The sequence below is a fragment of the Acomys minous genome, assembly GCF_964271855.1.
Source record: "Acomys minous genome assembly, chromosome: 9".
NCBI classification, from domain to species: domain Eukaryota; kingdom Metazoa; phylum Chordata; class Mammalia; order Rodentia; family Muridae; genus Acomys; species Acomys minous.
In genome coordinates, this window is record NC_140490.1 from 22930841 (window position 1) to 22947030 (window position 16190).

At 36.7% G+C, this 16190-nt stretch overlaps 1 protein-coding gene across 23 annotated transcripts in view; it reads left to right on the plus strand.

Moving 5' to 3' along the window:
• SLMAP (sarcolemma associated protein) overlaps nucleotides 1–16190 on the plus strand; it is a 115147-nt gene that overhangs the window by 70820 nt on the left and 28137 nt on the right. For 7 of the 23 annotated variants that reach the window (XM_084793940.1, XM_084793929.1, XM_084793935.1 and 4 more), the window contains 3 exons: nucleotides 190–240; nucleotides 5770–5832; nucleotides 14843–14902. In XM_084793940.1, the coding sequence (XP_084650066.1) occupies nucleotides 190–240; nucleotides 5770–5832; nucleotides 14843–14902 (174 nt within the window). The remainder of the gene's footprint in view (nucleotides 1–189; nucleotides 241–5769; nucleotides 5833–14842; nucleotides 14903–16190) is intronic. The other 16 variants (XM_084793948.1, XM_084793946.1, XM_084793939.1 and 13 more) reach the window with 3 other exon arrangements.

The window sequence follows — 16190 nt, forward strand, 5'->3', positions numbered from 1 at the left end:
TTCTTCTGAGATTCTTTGGAAGGTTCCTATGCCTGAATTACTAGAGATAGTAACTTGGACTTTCCTTACAAGTAAGTGTGCTATGCAAAGTCACTGTGAGCAGGAATATAAATACCACAGCTATATTTGAAGCCAGTTTTAAAGTGATACTTTCTTTGATCAGGCAATGATATCCTGTCTTAATCCTAGGGATACAAGTTGATGACTTCTTACCTAAAATAAATGGGAGCACAGAAAAAGGTAGCGTAAAAAAACTTACATTTTTTTTTTATCATGTCTTTTTTATCATTTAAGTAGAACAGAGCGCTAAATGCCTGATGATTTTTAGTGCTTAGAGTAAAACACATATACAACTCTTCACATATCATTGGACTTTGTTGTTTAAAATCCAGCTTCTCTTTATAGTCTAAGACACAGATGTGACCTGTTTTAGATATCCTTTGCTATGTGGAAATTTCAGTGCCTCAGGTGAGAAAGAGCTGCACATTGTGAGCTGTGGCTTGTCTTATATGGCTCTTACCTTACTAGGGGCTTGTATTTCTGTTTTGTTCCATTATGCCCAGCTTCCAGGTCTCTATTTGCAGTGTGTGAGCTTATTTAATGTCCCATTGATCCTCAGACACGTGAAAACTACTGTTTTTTTATCCATCTGTTTTATTGATCAGAGAATGAGATTAGGCATTACTCTAATCAGAAACATCTTTTGTTAGTCTTTGGCTCTTTGACCCTTTTTTTCTGGGTAGTGGGGGTCCTCAGTTGACCAAAGCCAGTGTATTAGTTTTCCTGTTTTTTGTTCTTTGCCTGTCTGCCTGTTTGTCTGTCCGTCTCTCTGTCTCTCTCTCTCTCTCTCTCTCTCTCTCTCTCTCTCTCTCTCTCTCTGCGGAGTCTCACTATGTCACCTTGGCTATTTAGAACTATCTATTTAAGTCATGCTGGCTGTGAACTCACAGAGATCTTCTTGCCTCTGTCTGCCCTCCAAGGGCTGGGATCAAGGACAAGAGCCACCCTGCCCAGTACATGAGGCACTTGTAAATCACTGGCTTTTATAGTCTTAAGATCTCTGTTCACCTTGGCCGTGAACTGAGTATCAACTTGAACTGTGTGCTTAATCTTACACTGGATATTTGAGTAGTGAAGGAATAAAATTATTTCTAGTACATATTGATGTACTTATCATCCCATTTTAATATACAGAAGTTAATAGGCGATACTGAGGTCAGAGCTAGAACTTCGAATGAAACCGTTTTCCACATATCAGGGTATATCTTTATCATGCATGGCAAGAGGTCAGAATTAAGAAATAGTTTCTTTTGATTTGTTTTAAACAAAAACTGGATGAGTCGCACATACAGCTTCATGAGTCTTCCTGGTTTATGCCTTGGATTTAATTCTAGCATTATAAAGAGAAAAAAAAAAGTTCTAGTAGCTGCCAAAGCAGGTCTGGACAGTTGTGTGTATGTGAGCTGTATGGTTAAGGTCTAGCACTGCATATATTACGCATTTTAGGATTCTTGAGAAAACAGTTGTTCATTGCTATTTTTTGTATTTTGTAAGATGCCTTAACTTTTTCTGATTCGAGTTTCTTAGTTTCAATTTGACAATTTTTAAAGGTGTAGTTTACATTCATTTAACCAAAACTTTTAGTTGCTATTTATTAAAAGTATTAACAAGTTTCTGCTAAGTGAGTATTTTTGTCTTCCAAGTACTCATTTTCCTGAAATGATTTTGTTTTCCATTACTATTTTACTTGCTTTTTAAATTTCTGATTGCATACTTTTTAATTAAATCTGTATTTCCTTGAATATTTGTCAGTTGTTACATTGATTTAAGCTAAGAACTTCCTATTTTTTCAGTGAAGAGTCTTTTTCTTTCTTTCTTTTTTCATTTTTTTAGTGAAGAATTTTTACATCTATACAAAACCATCTTTTTACTAGAGTTGTGAAATTGCTGTGCAAAATTTTTGCCTGAAAATTTAGACTATTAGACTGCTTTTCTATTAGAGAATAGTCATAGGCTCCTTAATTTAATATTAATTAAATAAGAATCTTTATATTGTTATAGAGAACTCCTTGCTGTAATTATTATTCCATTGTTAAAATATTTGAGTCTTTGTTGATAATATATTAAGTAGCATGGGAATGACTGATAGAGCATTTTGATGACACTAAGTTTTTTTCATTTGCACAAACATCTCATGCAACATTTTATTGTGAAGTGGACTTTGTAGTAAGATCATTTACCTTTTTAAAGATCACCAAATTTCCTAGCCATAATTTTCATGAATTTTTAAATTAACTTTACCCTTTTAGTAGTAAAGAAAATACCAAGTATAGGAACAAGAGAAAGGTCAGCAGTGTCTAGAGATGTTATAATTCATACTTCTTCCAGCGAACCCTTTGAAATACTTACCTTTTCTAAAAGCACAGATTTTATGCTATAAGTTTTTGTTTTTTTTTTAATAAATATTATTTAAATATATATTAGAGTATAGAATAGTGCGGTCTGAAAGGAATATGAGAGCCATATGTAAAATTTAAATTTTTTTCTCATAACTGCAGTAAAAGTTTAAAAAGAAGCAAAACACATTTTAGTTGTAAATTTTATTTAATCAACAATATGAAAATATTATTTAAACATGTAATCAGTATTTGGAGATTATTAATGAACCATTTTGTATTAATTTTCCCTAGTAGGTGCTTGAGATCATCATATATTTATCTTATGCTTGCCACACAGTTCTGTTAGAGTGATCTCTGTTGGAAAGACTTAGTGGCATATTCAGTGAATAGTTTTTGCAGCATAGTACGATATAGGGGTAAAGAAAACTGTACTCATTTGAATAAACTCTGCATTCTAGCTAGAGTTGTTATTTATGTTTCCATGTGCTTTTCCCCATTTCATAGAGACTTGTTTTCCTCCCAATAAACATCTTCTTCCTTTTGGATTACCAGTGTTAATAATACATTCTGTAGTCGTGTCAACTTAATTCTTAAGGGCCTGAATTCAACTAGTAGACTGTTGTCATGCTTGAAATGCTTTATATAGACTATAAAAATGCTGTCTTATTTGTACAAAAGGTGCTTTTATAGATGCGGCACACATATATTTACCTTTTCACTTTAATAGCAGACTTTATCTAAACCAGTCTATTAAATATTAGGTTCAGATATTAAGAATAGAGTACACAGGACACTGGAGAAATGGCTCCAAGGTTCACAGCACTTAATGCTCTGCTGGATCATTGGTTCCTAGTGCCCACACGGCAGCCACAGCCACCTGTAACTCCAGCCCCAGTGCACCCAGCGTCCCTTTCTGACCTGTGTGGATCCCTGCATGCAAAACTAGAATAGACAGGGGCGGTCTTAGGTCAGTGAGTAGCGTGGGTATTGCAGTTAAAGTTCTGTTGCTGTCAGTGAGTAGCGTGGGTGTTGCAGTTAGTGTTCTGTTGCTGTCAGTGAGTAGCGTGGGTGTTGCAGTTAAAGTTCTGTTGCTGTGAGGAGACACCATGACCAAGGCAGCGTACAGAAGAAAGTACTTCAGAAGGCGAGTTTCCGTCATCATGGCAGGAAATATGCCACAGGTACACAGACATGGTGCTGGAGAAATAGCAGAGAGACAGGGCCTGGCTTGTGCTTTTGAAGCCCCAAAGCCAACCCCCAGTAACACACCTCCTCCAACAAAGCCACACCTCCTAAGCTTCCCAAACAGTTCCACGTCCCGAGGACCAAGCATTCAAATATATGAGCCTGTGGTGGCCATTCGCATTCACACCACCACAGTGGGCTTCCCTGTTTTCAATAATAATTACCAGAAATTGATTAATATTAGTCTGAAATTTGGTTTCGTATCTGTCATAAAGTCCTTTAGCTATATTCAAATTTGGTTTGAAATGAGTTTTTAAATTTTTTGGTAAGTATCCATGAAGGTTTATGATATCATCTCCCTCTCTACTGATTCTCCTCCTTCCTCAATGGTTCCTTTTGCTTTATATCAAATAAATAAGTGAATTTAAGCTAGATTACATGTCAGAAGATACTTGTCTTTTTCCCTTCCATTACCCTTTCTTGTTCTCCCTCCCCCCAATAGTCCCTTTCTACCATATATGCTTTGTATACATTTAAATCTAGATTTTACATATGAAAGAAGCTTAGGCTAGTTGTCTGAGTCTGGCCTGTCTTGTTTAACATGCTGATCATCAGTTCCACCCATCTTCTTGCAGATGATCTAATTTCATTCGATATGACTGAACAAAATTCTGTCACATATATGTACTACATTTTCTTTACCCATCCAAACAAATTTTCACACTTAACATGGCATTGCATAATTTGAATTTTGAAATTGTTATACTTGAGAGTTTATGTAAAATGATTTTTCGCCTTGGCATTGCCTAATCTATTGAGGTTTCTATTTTGCTATAGTTAGCTTCAGTTGGTAGATCCTATGTGTTTAAATTCTTTAATTCCAGATTTCTGTTGCAGTTAACTTCTAATTCTTTTCCATTTGGGGCTGTATTGTACTTCTCATTGATCTTTCCAAAACAAAAGTTGTGTTTGTCTTTCTTCCCCTTTTTTGTCTTATGACTATAGCTTGGGCCCTTTGGGTGATGAGTAACTAGATAAAAGAAAATGACAAAATTGAAAGGTTAAGAAAGCAGGTAGCAGGAAAGATGTAAGAGGTGCTGTCACCACAGAGTCTCTGATTGCTGGATAGGCTGAGGTGGGGGAGAGCAAGAGCGAACTCACTCAGGGTGTGAGTGCTGTCAGACCTTTCACATAGTTGCTAGTTAGGCATAGCCTCTTATTCTAAAACTTCTGGACTCTCTCATGTAGATTTGAAAGATGCAAATACGTATTGAAGAATGTATCTAGATTTATAAGTTAGCCCTTGAGTAAAGACTACTATAAGAAAAGGGCTGAAACTCTTTTTCACTACTGTGTTAATTTTTAATTTTCTCTTTTTAAGTTCTACTTTTTACAAAGCTGGATTATTTCTGAAGTAAGCAAAATCATTTACGAAGCTCTTGCTTTCGACTGGGTAAAACATGATAATTTGGGTGGAGATAAACAATGTAATTTTGCACTGTTATATATGATATAGAATAAGGAACTTAAAGTAGGAAACTATTTGTAGAAATGAATGTGTAAGAATATCTTATCATCAATTTCTTAAAAACCTAAAGAAATTATTGTATGGTAATCCTGTCGCCAACTTTAAAAAAACATTTTTTAAAAACAGGCTTATATCACAGTCTGCGTTCTCTTCCTGTTCATTATGTAGCCCGTGTTGGTCTCACACTCACGGCAGTCTCCCTGAATGTCGGGATTTGAGATATATGCTGTCATGTCTAGCTGACTTTATGCATTTTTAAAGTTTTTACCTTTTGCATCTTAGTTAAGATCAACATCTTGGAAGAGAGACTGTTAGAACACATATTTGAAATTAATTCAGTAATACAAATACAAAAATCACTTAAGAGTATTTGTAAACCTTTTATGGAGAAAGGTACATATGAAAAGTGGAAAAGGCTTTTTAAGACTATATTTGTTTGTATTTGTTTTTTGAGCTCTTTGGATAAAAACTGCACCTTTAAAGCTAGCAATTCAGAGTAAACTAGTGATTATACAAATTACAACTTTTAGTACCTAATTCCAAAATGTGTTAATTACCTATGTTAAAATATTAAAAAAATTTTTTTTTTACCTTGGCTGTTGTTTATTTTAAGACAGCAACAAACTATATCCTTAAAGGTGTTTCTTTCTTCATTAGAGCGCTTGCTTTCAAAGAGTGGCGGGGACTGCACCTCTATCCATCAGTTCATAGAATGCCAGAGTGAGTACAGAGTATTTCTCACATTGCTTTCCAATGAAGCCAGGGCCAAAAAGTAAGGTGGAGGAAAAATGAGAATCTCAGTGTATTTGTTGTAGTAGAAGTGTGCAAGTAACTATCTTCAGGCATCGGCAAACCTGCTTGTTTCTCACTTTTGAGAATCATATTTTTGATGCATTTGCCTTCACATATGGAGCAGAACCTTTCATTTCAGTGGCCCCTACACATACACACACATACAGAAATTTCAAACTTGCTACTTAACAATTATCCATCAGGAAATAAAACAGACTGCCTGGGATGTGAAGTACCCAAACTTTCTCTTTTCAAAAACGTGTATTCATTTATTTTTATGTGTGTTTTATTTATTATTTGTTTGTTTTGCTTGTGTGTGGGCGTCTGTGTACCATGTGTATGCCGTGTCTTCTGAGGCCTTAGTGGGACATCACATCCTCTGAAACTTAGAGTTACTGAGAGCTGTGAGCCACATGTGGGTGCTGGGAATCAGATTCAACCATCTGTGTGCTCACACCCAGACTGTCCATGTGGGTACTGCTAACAGCTTCTTCATTACGCTCTAGTTCTACCACAGATCGAATTTTGAGATTCTTTAGTACATTTCTTAGAATAAAGGAAGCTATTAAAAGCAGGTAGTCTATTTGAGCACTCAGCTCCGCAGACGGCCCACAGCACCGTAGGAGCTTTTTATTTTAGGGAAAGGCTTAGCAATAAGTTGTCTCTCACTCTGGTGCTGCCTGCTGTTGGCAAGTCTTGGTGATTTGGACTCCTCCTGAGTTCTAAACAAAATGTTGTGAATCCTTTTTGTTTGAAAATCATAGAGCAGCTTAATCTTTAACAGGAAGTTTGACATTTTCTTACTGTTGTTAGTGACAAGTAAAGGCCACCACATAGAGTAGAGTCTTGTTTAGATGCATACTTTGTCCCATTGGGCAGATATGCTCAAGCATTTTTCCTTTCTTCTTCCTCTGAAATGAAATGTTCTAAAATCCATCTCTCATGCACACGTGTTTGCCCCATTCTTAACTCCGGGACCACGTGAGGTCATAGGGGGTCACACCTGGAATTAGAGTATACGGTTTCAGTGGTCACAGTTATAGCTCCCAGAGATGTTTAGAAAAAGACAGAATTGCATAAATGGTTTTAGAAGAGCTGATGGTTTCCCCGCCTCAGTTTTAGATACCTTAATAAAGTTTAAACCTATTTTAAGGCTGTTAATTTAATAAATGTGATATTTTCCCAAACCCTTAGTACTTGTGAATGAGTAGTACTTTTTTTTTTTTAAACCTTCTGACTGCTGCATCTCACTTATAGGAATTGGCACAGTAATTTCTGTGGCAAGATAACTCATACCTACTGAAACCAGCAAGAGGACATAATGTTAGAACCATACTCTGGAAGAAATATTTATACTGTTGTTATATATAATGCTACTTTTATATTAATTTTTGAGCTTTTAGAATTTGTACTTTGAGCCCAACAAATGATAGGACCATCAAAATAACGTTTTGCAGAGTTGTGCTTTTCAAAAGTCATTGTTTTGCTAGTAACAAATAAAGGTCACAGACCTTATTACCATTTGCCTATCTTAAAAAAAGAAACAAAAAGGCCTTTTGAATGTCTAATTTATACTATACATTTAATTTAAAGAAATATAAAGTATAATTGTAGTTTCATATTTAATTTAAATGAAAATCTGCTTAGATACTTGTGTGGTAAAGCGAGCTAAATAAGCATTAAGAGAAGAGAGTTACAGAAGTTGCAGCAAATCCCCTCAGTGAGAGTGTTAACTAATAAAGAGGCGCTTGTGCTGACTGATTGCATGGGAAACCGCTGAACCTGAGGTACACAGAAGGAAGCCAGGTAGACACTCCTGTTCTTGTTTACAGAGGGCAGAGCAAGGATCAAGAAACCAAACCAAACCAGTGGGTTTGCATCTAAAGATGAGGGCTATGCATCTGATCTTTTGAGGTTTTAGTGCAACGCTGAGAGAGGTTTATTGTTAAGAACCTGGTTTCTGAATTTCAGGTGGCAACAGTTTGCTTTTGATGATTCCAGATGTTTTCTCAAATTTTCCAAATTAACTTGGCTCCTTAAATACAAGATTGCTGGAATGAGGATTACCTCTGGCTTTGGTTGTGGTTAGAAAGGTCTTTTGAAGGCAAGCTGCCTTTGTAGACATTGTTTAGTGAGTATTATCACAAGCAAAGAAACTCAGCAAACACCTTGCTCAGGTAAACTTATGAAAAGACAGCTATATACAATATTCTTTTTTTTTCTTTTTACTGTTTTTTAAATGGCCAGGCATTTTAAATTGATCACAAAATATGTAGTCAGTGTGCAGTAGTACTTCAAGTTCTTGTTTCCAGTTTTTTAAAGAAGCACATGTCAAATACTTGTCTTTATTAATTACTGGGCTTATGTAGGATCAAGTCACTGTGCTCTAAAAAAATAAAAAGCTCATGGTTTGCTTCCATTAGATTCTTCATCTATACTTAGTATATTGGGAGATATGTCAAGTTATCTGCATGAATCCATGAGACAGAGTAGCTTGATTCTGTAGAAAATGGATAAGCTGGAGCACATTTGAATGTTTTCCTTGTATGGAAAGTCAGACTGTAACTTTCACAAAGTTCTTTTAGGGAAAAACTATTAATCCTAGGAACAAAAAGTGGGCTTTAAACAGTTTAAGTATAACTTTTTGCACAATTCCCAATCTATAAAATATTCTGTATAAAATTATATAAAGTCTAGAATTAGAAGGTAACTTCATTAAAACTTGTTAGAAAAAAAACCAGCAAAAAATTGTCTTCAGGAATTCAAAGTTTAGGAAGGATTGGGTTCCTTCCATGGTCTCTGTAAAGTTTATTACTTGAGTAAGGAGGCTTTCTTTATAAATTTAATAGATACATTAAAACTCTTGTGTTTTAATAAAGATGTTGTGTGAGCTAACTAACTGTGCATCTGTTTTGTTTGGGTCCATGAGCTCTGTCACTCACTAACTTACTTGAAAGCTGAGCGAAAAGATGAAGGGTGAAACTCTGAGGACATAGAGACCTAAGACCTTTTCCGGAGCACAGGGAGAGACTGTTCTCTGGACAGCTGCCTACCTCTTTGGTGTCTGTGGCTGCTGTGTCCACACAAGGGAGAGTTTGCTGCTGGATGCCAGAGAAGCTTTCTTCTCAGGTCTGCTTTGTAGAGACAAGTTTTCTATTTTCCTAGAGTCATCTCCCTCTTTATAATCTTAATCCATGTTTATCCTTTTCATTATCTCCAGGAGTCTTTCTGTTTTTACTGTTTGTAAAATATTTTTTTCCCTTGCCCTTCCTCATTTTGAAATTGTAGTCACTGTTTTTGTAGGCTTCTTCCAGGACTTTCTTCTTGTTATGGCTTCCTCACTCTCGCTGAAACAAGCCTTATTTAGAGGGGATCCGTCGAGTCAGTGTTGCTGGGTAACTTGGTGTTTACTGTATCACTCTTTGAGGTCAGCCTCAGAATAGTCTCAGGGTTATTTGGGTACGTACTCTACAGAAACAGATTTTTTTCCTTTAAACATTGGTTTTAAACTTTCTTATTTCTCTAAACCTGATCAGTTTATCTATGATAGAAAAAACAAACAGAACAAAACAAAACAACCCAGGTAATTATGGTTCTGAACTCAAAATAGTTTATATCCCCATTATAGGAAAACTCTTTTTCTCAGGGTTAGATGTTGCTAATAATCTTTTTGCTCTTAGTTTGTCTGGTTTAGGATACATTGAAGGTTATTGGCAGTTCTTTTAGCACTTGAATGGCAGGAAGAGGACAATTATAAGTTCATTCCAGTGCTTTCTTTGTAGAAGAAACCCTTCTGTTTTTGAAATTGGTCTGTTTTCACCATGTCTTCTGAATCTTTCTCTCCTTTGCTTGTTCCTGCTTTCTCTTGTTTTAAAACGGCCTCAAGAATGTCTTCTATCGCATGAATTGCTTTAACTGATTTTACTTCACCAGAAATAAATACTAGCTGGCAGAGAAGATAAGGAGTCAGCCAGGGAGGGAGGAGTGAGTCAGGCTTGGGGATTAGGGGGAGTTTTACAGCCCGATTGACTTTATACCGAACTCAATAGGCAGGGATATATCCATGTTGTTTCAAAACATAAATCCTGTCTTTTTGTCCCCGGATGCATGTTTTAACTTCCTCTTGGTCATAAGTTTAGTTATCATTGATAAACCATGACAGAACAGAATTTACAATAATTTCCCTCATCAACTCCACAAACCAACTCTTAACAGTCTTTTAGTTTCAAGGGCACATTGTGCCAAAGCATGCTGGCCCATTCTCGGGCTGGTGGTTCTCACAGTTTCAAGGGCACTAGACAAAGAAAATCTCCAAGCCAGCCTGGGCAGATTGTCATGTTCCATGCAGTGTATTATCAACTTTTAATAGAGTACTAATTGTCATTAGGCCCAGGAAAAGTCTTCAGGCCAAAGCTGCTGCAGTTATTATTCAATTTCTAGCATAATATATAATGTTTATGTTTTATATATTTGTAGAATTTATTTGTCTGTCTAATCTTGCTATTCTTTTGTTCCTTGGTCATATGACACCACAGTGGCTGTAAAGGAGTTAACTTTTTCTAAGAAAAGGGAGGTCTTAATACTTTATTCCTTTATCATGTACCCACATCATTCTTTGAACTGATGTAGGAAGAGGCTTTTAATTTGATCTGCTGTCAACTTCTCTAGCCCATTGATTCTTGTTGACCTTTTAAGTTTACTTTGTTCTGATTATCTTGTTCCTGAGTAAGTGCAAGGGCAGATGTGCTAAGAGTATCTTTGAGTCAGAGCCTCATAAGGATGTCTCTGGCATATTTTTTTGAGTCACAACCTCCAGTGAGTAAGGAAGACCTTCAAGTAGGGCCAGATAAGGATATCTCTCTAAAAGGAATATTTTGGTCAGGACTTTCCTGAGGAAGTGTAGACGCAGTATTCTGGGGAGAGGGCATAAATGATTCATAAGGAAAGTTCCATCAACCCAATATTCCCAAGTTGTACAAATAATGAAAGCCACCCTCCTTCCAAGCATGTAACATGTGGAGATCAAGACCAAAATGTGGGAGACCACACGGCAGTGGTTGTATCCCTCAGCTCGGCTTTGCTGGATCTTTGTCAAGCAGCTCTGCTAGCTTTATAACTTTTACTGTTCCCGTTAGATATGGCTGTGCCACCAGTATAGATGTCTGAATTATTAAAATGCAAGCATGGAGCCTCTTCTGGGAAGTTCTAAAGCTGTCTTCCTGCTAGTAAACTGCCAGTCTCTGGGCAATATTAGTTGCTAGCTTGAAGCTGAATAATAATTATTTCTTTTTTAAATTAAAAAGTTTATTTTTATGTACCTTTGGTGTTTGGCATACATATATGTCTGAGTGAAGGAGTCAAATCTACAGGAGTTACGGTTGTGATCTGCCATGTGGGTGCTAGGAATTGAACAGGATCATCTGGAAGAGTAGCCAATGCTTTTAACTTTTGAGCCATCTCTCCAGCTCCTAATTATAATTTCTTAATTTAATTATATTTTCATGTTAATTTTAGTACATTTTTTTGGTATTTGCTTTTTAAAAACCAACTCTTCAAGTGACTTGGACTCATTTCCATTTATAATGCTATGAGAGGAATCTTGATATGAGTTTTCACTGACAAATTTTCCCTAGGAAATTTGCTCCTTTAGCCCCATTTCCTTCCTTCTCAGAGTGAGGTGGTAGTACCTGCCCCATGAGACTATTCTGAAACTTAGTTGAGGCTGTATTTACCTGGTGATCTCTGATCTTGACACATGAACGGGGAGGGAGAAGACACACACACATCTGGAATTGTGGAGCAGTGCCTGCAGAAGCTTTTCCTGTAGTAGCCGGTTTCCTTCTTCATCTCAGGCATAAAGCATGCTGAGCGAGATGAGCCAGCTTTATGTTACTGTAAAATTTTCTCAGAATCTAGAGTTTTACTCTTTAATTACCAGCACACCATTTACAAAATTTTAATTGCTGTTTTGTTTGGAATTTACAGAATTAAGGTTAAGGCCCATTGTCATAACTTTATTTCTTGATTTCTTTGGCTCAGTTTTGAGACATAGAAATATTTTTCGGGTTGGTGTTTGCAGAGCAGATAGCCTAGTTCTCCTCTGTGCTTTAGTTTACTTAGGGTCCCCATTTGTACTTAAGTTGTACCTTAGTGTTTTAGTTAGTTGTCCTTATCAGTTAAGGAAAATGTGTCTTCAACACTAAAAACCGAATCTTTGCACACTTGAGTTCCCTTAGGTGGTGGTGGTCATTGTCGTCTTCTTCCCTCCCTCCCTCCCTCCCTCCCTCCCTCCTTCCTTTCTTTTGTTTTTGTTTTTGTTTTTTTGTTTTGTTTTGTTTTTTTGAAATAGAGTTTCTCTGTTTAGTCCTGGTTGGCTGTCCTTGGACTCACTTTGTAGGCCAAGTTGGTCTTTTCATGTTAATTTTAGTACATTTTTTTGGTATCCTCCTGCCTCTGCCTCCTGAGTGCTGGGATTAAAGGGATGCGCCACCATGACTGTCTTCCTTTAGTATTCTTTTTAGTGAGTTACTTTGTTCTTTATTTTTATTTTGTAGTAATTCTTGTGAACCAAGAAATAAGCTTGGTTTTCATCTAGTAGGTTGTGGCAGATTCAGTAGCTTTTATAATTTTATTATTCTATACTTTCTGGCTAAACTAAAAGCTTAGGAGATAGTTAGTTAAATTTTTATGTTGTCAGTTTTGCTCCCTAAAATAGGCTCCTTATAGAAGTACCCAAGGAGTTATATAAGATGAAAACTCAAGGATGTTCATAGCAACAGTGTTTACAATAGTTCAAAAGCGGAAACAACACACAAGACTTTCAAAATAAATGAATAAATGCACTGTGGTCTATTGGATTAAAGAAGCTTAACATGTAAGAATATACACTGTAGTATTTGATTTATAGGAAGTTTAAAAGCATTAAAGTTATATTTAGTCAGATATATTTGGGTGGTGTGACTAAAGAAATGTGAGAGAGTTTGCAAGGAGATGGTTGGTTGGTAAGTGCTTGTTGCACCAGTATAAAGGCCAGAAGGGTCCCTAGTAGCAGTGTAAAAACCTGGGTGTGGCTGCACATCCCTGAAACCTCAGAAATGGGGAGGCAGAGACAGGAAGATGTGTGGTCACTTGGCCTAGCTGAATGGTGAGACCAGGTTCAATGAGAAATCATCTCTCACAAATAATGTGAGAGCAACTGAGGAAAGCACCCAGTGTACTCTTTGCCCTTCATATGCATGTGCATACATGTGTACCATACCCACATATGAACACACACATATATGTACCAAGTAAGGGAGGAAGAAGAATATTAAAAAGTCAGAATGTCCTTGCCTTTATGAGGGAGAGAATATGGAGACTTTTGAGGAAGTAGGAAGGTTCTGTTTTTTTGACTGGGTAGTAGTCTCAGAGAAGTTCACTTATAAAAACCTGCACCTTTAAAAAGTGTTCTTGTGTGTGTGTGTGTGTGTGTGTTATTTTTCACAACAAATACACATGGCTTAAGGCCGAGAGGAGTGAGTGGGATGCTAGTGCTAAACATGCCTGGTGCAGAGCCAAAAGAGTGTGTCAGATCCCCTAGGACTGGAATTATAGATGGGCATGCCACCACGTTGATACGGGAATGGATCCGGCTCCTCTTAACCACGGATCAGTCTCTGGATTCTTAGCTTAATTTGTCAAGTACTTATTTCTCATTTATGCTGCTTGTCTGTTGTGATGAGAGGATTTTGTTCCACATTACTACTTAGGATTAGAAGGTTAATAATAGTCTTTACCACGATGTTGCCACATCAAAAGACGATTCTAGACTTTCTGTAGTGTGGGGAGGGTGTGAGCAAGAAGTAGGAAACTCCCATCCTCTCCTACATGCTTTGGTCCCAGCATAAGTCTGTGGACTTTTCTCAGGGTCACAGAATTAGGGTTTGTCAACCTAGATACGCAGAACGGTCAGGCAGATCCTAGAAATTCTTGCCACCCACGAGGAACAGGGTTCAGATCGTCATAGGCCTCACCAGGTGGAAGCTAGGAAACCTTAGAGCAGTGTGCTTTTAAAACTCTGAAGGGAAATGATTTCTTGTAAATCGTGGGCCTAGCTAAACTATCAAATAACTCTCAGTATTAGAGAACTAGCATTCTCAGAGGAAAAAGGTGACGAATCACTTACCTTCTGTCTATTCCTTTTCATGAAATTATCAGAAGTTATGTTAGAATAATAAAAAGAGAGAATAAGGGCTGGAGAGATGGCTCAGAGGTTAAGAGCACTGACTGCTCTTCCAGAGATCCTGAGTTCAATTCCCAGCAACCACATGGTGGCTCACAACCATCTGTAATGTGATCTGGTGCCCTCTTTTGGCGTACAGACAGACATGCATGTGGGCAGAATACTGTATGAATAATGAGTAAATAAATCTTAGAGAGAGAGAGAGAGAGAGAGAGAGAGAGAGAGAGAGAGAATGAATATACAAGAGAAAGATTTAGAACACAGGGTCAGGAACACAATGCAGGGTACAGTTGAGATTAAGGCAGTAAAATTAAAAAGCCTGAGGAAAGCCAGTGTGGTGAGGTGTAGTAAGTACCAGCACTTGGAGGCAGGAGGTCTGAAATTAGAGGTCAGCCTGGGTGACATGGTGAGACCCTAGCTTTAAAAAACAAACAAAAATGGGGAAAGGGAGGGATGGAGATGTGTGTGACAATAGCAGGAATTTTGTTTCTGTGAGAACTTAGACTTGTGGGGGGGGGACTTATATTAGTTAAAAAAATATGTTCTAGTAAGTTCAGTTCTCTAGTTCCTTTTCAAGGTTCAAGCTTTTCTGTTGAAGCTTGGTCATAGGGGTGATGCTATCGTCTTTAAATTTGGTCATGGAATGTGTTACACTGCTCCACTCAGGGAATGCGGCTCTGCTTGAGCTTGGGTAGTAACGTTTATTTTCTTTGGCAGAGAAGCTGATTGTCCAGGGGCATCTAACCAAAGTGGTAGAAGAATCAAAGCTTTCAAAAGGTTAGTTTTCTGTTTCCCCCTCTATAGTTTTACAGTTATTTTGGATAATGAAAGTTAGTTTAAAAATTTAAGTTTGTTGTTGTATTTTAACTATGAGTTTACTTCTTACAGCTTACAAAATATCAATCTAGTAACCGTATGGATATTATATAAAATATTTGACATTGTATAAAATATTTGAGTGGCTATTTTAAGAAAACACAGCAATTCTTTTAATGTAGACATTTGTGTATGTTTTAAAGTTAATGTTTATGGTAAGTCTGCTTTTGATCTTTCTGTCTCAGCTCTGCATTGTTTTTAGTTTTCATTCAAAATTTTAGTCTACACAATGCAAGCTGTTTATGAGTGAAAAATACTTAAAATTTTATTTTGAGGATTATTGTATCTATAACACCCTTATGGTATTCAGTATTTATTTTGTTATCAGTTTGATTAAAACAAAAGCAATGACTTTTGTCAGTGTAAAATCATGTTATATTTTATAATTAGCAGTCCAGTAATTCACCAAGGTAGGGTGTGTTTTTTTGGTTTATATTTTACTTTTTAAAAATTGTCATTACAGTTTTTAAACTCAGGGAAGAAAATTAAGTCTTAAAGTGCACTGCTGCTTTTAAGCATAGGAAAATGAGATAAATAAATCTGTTGGGATGTGTTCAATGTTAGAATAGGACTTTTGTCATCAGACTTTGCCAGCATAAAATTTAAAACCTCACAATCCTAGTTAGTTGAAACAGCGAATGCTAAGAGTTTGTAGCATTTCATTTTAGAACATTCTGTATTGTTAGAATAACGGGGTGAGCGTGCTTTTAAAAAATGTTTTAAAACAAGCTGTTATTTCAAATGTTGGATAGTTTTCATTCTGAGTTTTGTGCACAGTAGATGCCATATTAGGAGAAAGAATGCATAGACTATGCAATGCTAATATTGTTCTGGCAAATAGGCATTAGGTTTCAGAATAGTGAACTATTTTTAGTACATATGCAGTTTATTTCATCTTACTAAAGTGAGATGAGAACAGATTTTAAAATAGCCTTTACTTCACCACCAAAGTTCCTATTCTAATCTGTTGATTGAGTGACCTGCATTTCATGCTGGAAGCAAAGCAGAGGGAGAGGGTGATGGTGTTTCTTTAAGGAAAGTGCCTTGCTGCCTTCGAACTTTAGTGTATTCTGGAATAGAATGTATTTGCTTGATATTAGGGGAATTTTTTGAAAAAAAAAAAAAAAGATGTGTGCAACATTATATAGGGAACGTTTTGAAGACCCTGTTTTGATTCAGCATTTCCACT